This window comes from Garra rufa, chromosome 12 (genome assembly GCF_049309525.1).
Source record: "Garra rufa chromosome 12, GarRuf1.0, whole genome shotgun sequence".
Taxonomy (NCBI): Eukaryota; Metazoa; Chordata; class Actinopteri; order Cypriniformes; family Cyprinidae; genus Garra; species Garra rufa.
The window spans coordinates 11,172,480-11,181,122 of NC_133372.1; the positions used below are offsets into that span (position 1 = coordinate 11,172,480).

Consider the following 8,643-nt stretch of genomic DNA (forward strand, 5'->3'; position numbering starts at 1 on the left):
AAAAATAGGCACATACATAAATATAAAATATACAGAGCCGGAATAAAGAGTTTAAGAGTATTATGATTATTATGATTATGACAAAATAACCAAAGGAAAAAGAAAAGGTTTCAAAAATATTGTTGCAAAAAAGTAGCCGCTTTTATATTACGCGTCGGAAGTGGAGGAACGCGATTGGCTAGAAAGCAGGAACAACTCTAGCGTGACGTCACTGCACTGAGACGGGAGCTTGCTGTGCCCTTGTGTGGGAAATTAATGCCATTTTAGTTTTTCGGTCAGTTATTGTGCTGAGATTACAGTAGAATTCTTCTGCGCCGCCATGTCTCTTGCTGCAGAGGCTTTCGTCTCTCAGATTGCAGGTAATGTTGTGCCTTGTGTGTTCAGTAGCGCGTCCATATGGGTGTGTTAGTGTTTTGTGTTAGAGATGGGCAGGTTGGGATGATAATCGATACTTCTTTTCAACACGTTCATTTCATTTCTCTGCATATTAGTAGAGTTAAGCCAATGGTTCTGTTCACTTGTCTTATTTTAGATGTTACAGCTGTTATAGTTGTTGTTTTCAGTGCTGCTGTCAGGGGTCAAAGATAAAGAAACACATAAAGTGTTTATTAATGTAATGTAAACCCACATAAAGCGTAGATAGAGTTTCTACAAAATGAAAGAGAGAGAGAGTGTTTTTTGTGAAATGCCAGTAGTTCATGTCATGTCACTTTCTATTGCAGCTGCTGAGCCATGGCCTGAAAATGCAACTCTGTACCAACCTCTTAAGGGTATCTCATAAAAAAAAAGCTGTTTATTAGTGTTACATTTAGAATGAGTACTTAAAACTACAAAATAAATCAAATTAAACACATTAATATGTTTCACTGTTTATTTGCAGAGGATCAAATCCTGCTGTCAGATTCTGCATCTTCTCTGGCCGTTCAGGTGAAAAATAGTGCTGTAATCATTTTGGCAATTTGCAAATATTTTGACATGTTCTTTAAATGTATGTATTACTCTTGTTTCACAGACATTTCTGAGGATGTGCGGCCTGCCAGTGCTGGTGTCCTGCCGTGCCAATGCTGAATACATGTCACCGTCAGGTAACCAAATTCTTTCATTTTTAGTGTTTTGTTTAATTTATTAAAGGGGTCATCGGATGCAAAACTAACTGTTAGATGTTGTTTGAACATTAATGTGTGTTGACAGTTTGTGCACACAATCACCCTACAATGATAAAAATCTACCCAGTGGTATTTTTTTAAGCTTTAAAAGTAATATCCCCTTTTTTAAAATCGGCTCATTCTGTTTTTTTTACACTACTATTGGGAATTTTTAACCAAAGTATATTAGAGACTTTTCATTAAGACCCTAAAGAATCATATGAGCTTGTGGAAAATGGGGATCCGATGACCCCTTTAAGGATTTGTTTATTCTTATTTTACATTAGAAAGTTAGCAGAAAAAGGTTTTGTCAGGTTGAATGCATGAGTTTTGTATGAGCTTGTTCAAATGTCTATTGTGTCTTCCTCTCTGTTCATTAGGAAAGGTTCCTTTCATCCATGTTGGAAATCAAGTTGTGTCAGAATTAGGGCCGATTGTTCAGTTCACAAAGGCAAAGGTATCACTCACACTCTAAAAATTAATTTCATATGAATACTAGAATGTTTGGCTGACATTTCTGTCCATAGGGTCATTCTCTGAGTGACGGGTTGGATGATGTCCAGAGGGCAGAGATGAAGGCTTACATGGAGTTGGTCAATAACATGCTCCTGACTGCAGAGGTACACATTAGTATGCATTTGTGTGCTACTTCAAAAGTTGAAAAACCCTTCAAAATGTTGGGGTCAGTAAATAAAAAAAAAAAAGTGTTTTGAAGAATTTATGCTCACCAAAAATATATTATTATGAATTAATTACTATTGTGAAATTTTCTTTACACTACCAGTCAAAAGCTTTTGAACAGTAAGATTTTCAATGTTTTTGAAGAAGTCTCTTCTACTCACCAAGCCTGCATTTATTTGATCAAAGTACAGCAAAAACAGTAAAAAATTAAATATTTTTACTAAAATACTGGTTTTCTATTTAAATATATTTTTTAATTTAATTTATTTCTGTGATTTCAAAGCTGATTTTTTTGCATCATTACTCCAGTCATGTGATTCATCAGAAATCATTCTAATATTGTTTTGCTGCTCAAAAAACATTTATTATTATTATTTTTTTTATTATGTTGAAAACAGCTGTGTAATTTTTTTAGGTTTCTTTGATGAATAGAAAGTTCAAAAGAACAGAAATCTTTTGTAACATTATATTTATTTTCATTATATGTTTTCATTATGTTTTCATCATTACTTTTGATCAATTTAAGGCATCCTTGCCATATAAAAGTATTAATTTCTATAATTTCTTTACCAAAAAAATAAAATAAAAAAATTGTACTGACTCCAAGCTTTTGAATGGTGTAATGTATAATGTTACAAAAGCTTTTTATTTTAGATAAATGCTGTTCTTTGGATTGTTCAATGCATCAAAGAATCCTGTAAAAAATACTCGACTGTTTCAAATATTGATGATAATAATAATAATAATAAATGTTTTTTGAACAGCAAATCAGCATATTAGAATGATTTATTAAAGGTCATGTGACACTGAAGACTGAAGTAATGATGCAAAAAATTCAGCTTTGATCACAGGAATAAATTACATTTAAAAAAATATATTTAAATAGAAAAAAGTTATTTTAAATAGTCAAAATAGTTTAAAATGTTACTGTTTGTGCTGTACTTTGGATCAAATAAATGCAGGCTTGGTGAGCAGAAGAGACTTCTTTAAAAAACCCTATCCTTTGAACGGTTGCCAAATGCAAGAAATCTTATTGCTATGTTTGTATAATAGCTCTATTTCCAGCACATTATGTATCTTTGCTTGTGGATTTTTCTAGGTATATGTATTTGCTTGTGGATTTTTCTAAGTATATGTATTTTACCTTTTACATAAATATTTTAAAAGTGTGCAGAATAGTGAAACTTTGCCTTTTCTTTCTAGTTGTATATCCAGTGGTGTGATGACTATACTGCCACAGAGGTATGTGTCACATAAAAGGATGTTCCCAAATCATATATAATATCGCGTCAACAAAATTGACATCAATAGCACCTAATTCCAGCATATAGATAGACCGATATATAAATATATAACATCATGGTACACATTTAATGGTTGTGTGTGTTCAGATCTCTAGGCCACGATACAGTAGTCCCTATTCTTGGCCTCTCAATCGCATTCTGGCCTATCAGAAGCAGTGGGAAGTGCGAAGGAAGATGAATGCAATCGGGTGGTCTGGAAAGAACTTGGAGCAGGTATTTTTGTGTACAGATAATTTAAAGGAACAGTTCACCCAAAAATGAAAATTCTGTCATTAATTACTTACCCTCATTGCTTTCCAAACCTGTAAGACCTTCGTTTGTCTTTGGGGCACAAGTCAGATAGACTATATGTCGCACTATTTTGTCGATGTTCTTGATACTTTTCTGGATCTTGGTAGGACTCTTACTGTTTATGAAGGGTCAAAAATATCTTAATTTGTGTTCCAAAGATGAACAAAGGTCTTACAGGTTTGGAACGACATGAGAGTGAGAAATAAATGACGGAATTTTCATTTTTGGGTGTACTGTCCCTTTAATTAAGTGTGTGTGTATTTCTTATATCAGTGTGCGCTACATAACGCTTTGTGGGTTTTCCTCTTCTCAGGTGTATGAAGATGTGAGTCAGTGCTGTCAGGCTTTGTCACAGCGATTGGGAACACAGCCCTACTTTTTCAACAAACAGTATGTTTTGTGCACATACACTACCTTTCAAAACTTTAGCTTCAATTTGTTTTTATTTATATAAATGAATACTTTTATTCAGCGAGGATTTAGTAAATTAATCAAAAGTGTCAGTAAAGATTTATAATTATACAAATGATTATTTTTTAAAATAAATTATGGCTTTTGATTTTTTTTTTCAGTTCATCATTTATCAAAACATTATCAACACTGATAATTTAAAAAAAATAATTTTTAAACAATAAATAATCATACAATGACTCATTGTAATATGATCAAGGTTCATGTGAAACTGAAGACTAGAATAATTACACTTTGCCATCATATAAATAAATTAGTTTAAAATGTATTAAAATAGATTTTAATTCATATAAATATTTCATAATATTACTTACTACTAGTGTTGGGGGTAATGCATTACAAGTAATGCAAATTACATAATAATATTACTTTTTCCAAGTAACTAGTAAAGTAACGCATTACTTTTTATTTGACAAGAAAATAAGTAAAGCCAGTTACTTTTCCCCCCATTTATTGATTAAAAGCTCTCCTGTCTCCATGTTCAGAGAAATTGTGAGTAAGATGTTACTTTAGTTCTAGAATGAATGTGAACATGCATTAATTCATCTCACTCACTAAAAAAAACAGATACAGTATTCCTCAAAATGAAAAAAAAAACCATGAAATATGTTAAACTGTGAATATGTTAAATAATACAAATATCCTTTATGCATTTAATCCCATTTTATTAACTGATGTCTTTGCTGCTGACCTTTGATGATCCAATTCATCCATAATAATAAGCAAAAATTACTTAAGATAATCTAACATTTATTTTCCTTTTTTTTTATTGCTGAAGAGTTGACATTTTTTCTTCTGCTGTCTACTGTACAGACGTGAATTTACTTTTCTCTCAGCCTGAGGCTTTTGGTGTGAAAAGGCTTTTACATTTTCAAAAATAGAGCTTTTTTATTAAAAACAAACAAGCAAGCCCTGCCCAGATTTAAAAAGCAACGCAAAAGTAACGCAACGCATTACTTTCCATAAAAAGTAACTAAGTAACGTAATTAGTTACTTTTTTAGGGAGTAACTCAATACTGTAATGCATTACTTTTAAAAGTAACTTTCCCCAACACTGCTTACTACAGTTTTTTTAATAAAGTAAATATGGCCTTGGTGATCACTAGAGTCTTTTGAATAGCAGTGTACGCATATGGACATGCAAATAACTTATCACGTGCTGTCTTTACTAATTATTGAATTTTCAATGTCACAGGCCAACTGAACTAGATGCTCTGGTGTTCGGTCATCTTTTCACCATACTCACCACACAACTGACCAACGACGAGCTGGCCGAAAAGGTCAAATCCTACACCAACCTGCTTTCTTTCTGCCATCGTATTGAACAGACTTACTTTAAGGAGCACGACCGAGAGAGCCAGTCTGGGTCCTCGCGTCATTCCAAAGGCTCACTACCCTGAGCACCACACTTTGCCCAACATTTCTCACTCCTCTGATCTGAAGTGATTGATCTGGCTGAAATGATTAACGTCTGTAATATCCTATGTGGATTAAAATTCTTGACATTGTTGGTTCTGTTAAAGGATAACTATTACCAAAATGCAACCTGGGCTGTTTGTTTTTTTACTGTAAACGAGACAAACTTATATCTAAAAGCATGATTAAGACAAACGAGCCGTTTTTGAGATTGACCGTGATTTCGTTTTGTGGTCAGTGGCCGGTGAATGGGAGTACTAAGGGCAAAACTTTGAGCGCATCAAAATTGATATTTTTACAACACTAAGAAGGCTCGACACACCATGAAACTTTGCTCGAAGTATCGCTTGGGTCTCTACACATGAACTCGAGCATTGAGAACATTGTTTGTGTACACAGAGTTTACTAAAAAGAAAGTTTTTAGAACTCATTTTCACTGTTTGAGTTTCCGCTTGCAGGCCGTCTTGCCAGTCAAGAGGTGTCGATCTCCGAATGCGAGGAGAGTAAAGATGGATAGCTCCTAAAGCATATTTCCATATAAATGCCCGGCTAATTCGTTGTTTTGTCGCAAGTGAAAAACAATATTAACCTTCTAGTTGTAAGAAGAGCCTCATATAAGCCTAATATTTCGTCCTATGGAGTCCATTCATTCGCATTCGGAGATTGACACCTCGACACGGCGATACTTCGAGCATGGTGTGTCGAGCCTTTATAGTGTTGTAAAAATATCAATTTTGATGCGCTCAAAGTTATGCACTTAGTACTCCCATTCACCGGCCATTGACCACAAAACGAAATCACGGTCAATCTCAAAAACGGCTCGTTTGTCGTAATTATGCTTTTAGATATAAGTTTGTCTCATTTACAGTAAAAAAACAGCCCAGGTTGCATTTTGGCAATAGTTATCCTTTAAGGCTAAAACATCTTTACAGATCAGTAGAAGTGAGAAAGGGCTATTAAATAAAGGTTTGTGAATATTTAAAGTGTTCCCAACACAACTTCTTTGCCTGTTCATAATGCCACAACAGGAGCCTGCCTGCCGCATCAGTAGAATTTGATTTCTTATGTAAGAATTTAGTTGATGTAAATCTTTTTTTCCACTGCGTGATGCCTTTGTCTGATATGTGTGAATGGAAAGTGCCTACAGTATGAAATATAATAAACTTCAAGCTTAGAGTTTGTTTCTGTGTTAATAAGAAATTGTGTTCATGCAAAGTTTGAACGTGTAAAATGTGACCCTGGACCACAAAACCAGTCTTAAGTCGCTGGAGTATATTTGTAGCAATAGCCAAAAATACATTGCATGGGTCAAAATTTTTGATTTTTCTTTTATGCCAAAAATCATTAAGAAATTAAGTAAAGTTCATGTTCCATGAAGATTTTTTTGTAAAATTCCTACTGTAAACATATCAAAATGTAATTTTTGATTTGTAATATTCATTAAGAACCTAATTTGGACAACTTTAAAGGTGATTTTCTCAGTCTTTTTTATTTTTTTTGCATCCTCAGATTTCTGATTTCAAATAGACGTATCTCAGTCAAATATTGTCCTATCCTAACAAACCATACATCAATAGAAAGCTTATTTATTGAGCTTTCATATGATGTATAAATCTCAGTTTTGTCAAATTTAACCTTATGACTGGTTTTGTGGTCCAGGGTCACAAATATGTAATACAGAGGCAGTCCTATGATACATCTAGCATAATATTGCTGTGTTCTTTTTGCTCCAGCAGGGGGCATTAATGCTGCACAAAGTTCAGGTCAATATTCAGTGAACACATAAATGAATCAAGTGTTATTGTATTTAGCCATTATTTGGCTTTTATTTGATTTAAATATATTGGAACTACATGACAATCTCAGAGTATTAAGATACAAAATAATGATGCATTTTAATTAAACACACATACTCATAAAATGTTGTCTATTGCAGATATACAGTACATGATATATTCCATCTGAAAATGTATCTTAGAAAGCCCTCCAAAAAAGCTGACTTTTTCTAACTACATATAGCATGAATATTGAGTTTATTTAGAACCTCATTATATAATCTGTAAAATTCTTGTCCTCTAAGCAAGGGTTGTCAATAAATAATCTCTGCTCTTGCCAAATTTACCCCATGAGGGTACTTTTTGTGACAGATATACGTACACACATTTTTTTCTATAGTTTGTATACAGTATACTGTACTGTTCAAAACGTTTGGGAAATTTTATTCAGGATGAATTAAATTGATCAAAAGCGACAGTAAATACCTTTACACTGTTAAAAAAACGTCTATTTTCAACTTTCTACTCGTCTGAAAAAGTATCAGTTTTAACAAAAAACATGAAGCAGCACAACTGTTTTTAACCTTGATAACAATATACATGTTTATTAATCACCAAATCAGCGTATCAAGGCCAGTTCACACCAAGATAGATAACTATAGACCTTTTTCCTGTGTAAACGATGAGCGCCGCCATTACGAATTCTAACCTCAGATTGAATGCTTCTGTTCCGGTCTCCATAGGAACCCATTCAAATAGCGTCCATCTGTTTTTAATGTAGCTAACATCCGCAGCTTCGTGTCATCTACACACTCATTAAAGTGAGGCACTGACAAATGACGGTCATTGCGATATTGCCAAGTGATGGCGCTATGGAGCCATGTGCTATTTAAAACATTTGAATAGGTTTAACATTAGATTATTAGCTCTGAATATACCCTAATTTGACTAGAAACAATGCAGACCGGAAATGCAAAGCATTCTTTCAGTTAAGAGTCGGGCTTACTTCCGCGTTCAGGAAAAACGTCTATATTAGCGTCCACAACAGTTTACAATATCGTCTGTTTATTCTAACGTACTGGTACGCTCCTCTGCCACTTTAAATTCTGGACTTTATTATATCACGATTGATTCTTATTGGCTGTTAATTTGTTTTATGGTTCATGAGCTGAAATAATCGTTCTGAAAGAGATACCAACGATATAATTTCTCTGTACACTTATCGCTATCCACCTTTTTCTTCTTGTACAAGTGTGCGCAGTCATTTGTAAATTTTATGGGTCTGGCTTTACGTCCAGATATTTTTGGCTGCACAAAACAGCTCGTTGGTGTCTTACCATATTATTTTAATGTATTATCTTAATTATGAACGCACTGGTTTGTACTGCAAACAGTTTAACCGTTACTGCGCATTGTTATTATTCTTGCAGCTAATTAACCGGAAATCTCACTCATAAACTTATGCTGCTTTCCAGGCTCGTAAATCTCGACTTCGAACCACGATGCACGACTGTGTAGCATTACAGGCAAGTCAGGCCAAACTGCCTGAGCGCATGTATT

The 8,643-nt window shown here is 33.9% G+C and overlaps 1 protein-coding gene across 1 annotated transcript; it reads left to right on the top strand.

Annotated features, from left to right (window-relative positions):
* Nucleotides 1-212: 212 nt before the first annotated feature.
* On the top strand, nt 213-6,484 carry mtx2 (metaxin 2). Its single transcript, XM_073851867.1, has 10 exons — nt 213-359; nt 723-770; nt 881-927; nt 1,013-1,085; nt 1,526-1,602; nt 1,673-1,765; nt 3,030-3,068; nt 3,218-3,343; nt 3,735-3,811; nt 5,088-6,484. Exons 1-10 carry the CDS (start codon nt 320-322, stop codon nt 5,290-5,292), a joined length of 825 nt encoding a protein of 274 aa, XP_073707968.1. The 5' UTR covers nt 213-319; the 3' UTR covers nt 5,293-6,484.
* The last annotated feature ends 2,159 nt before the right edge of the window (nt 6,485-8,643 follow it).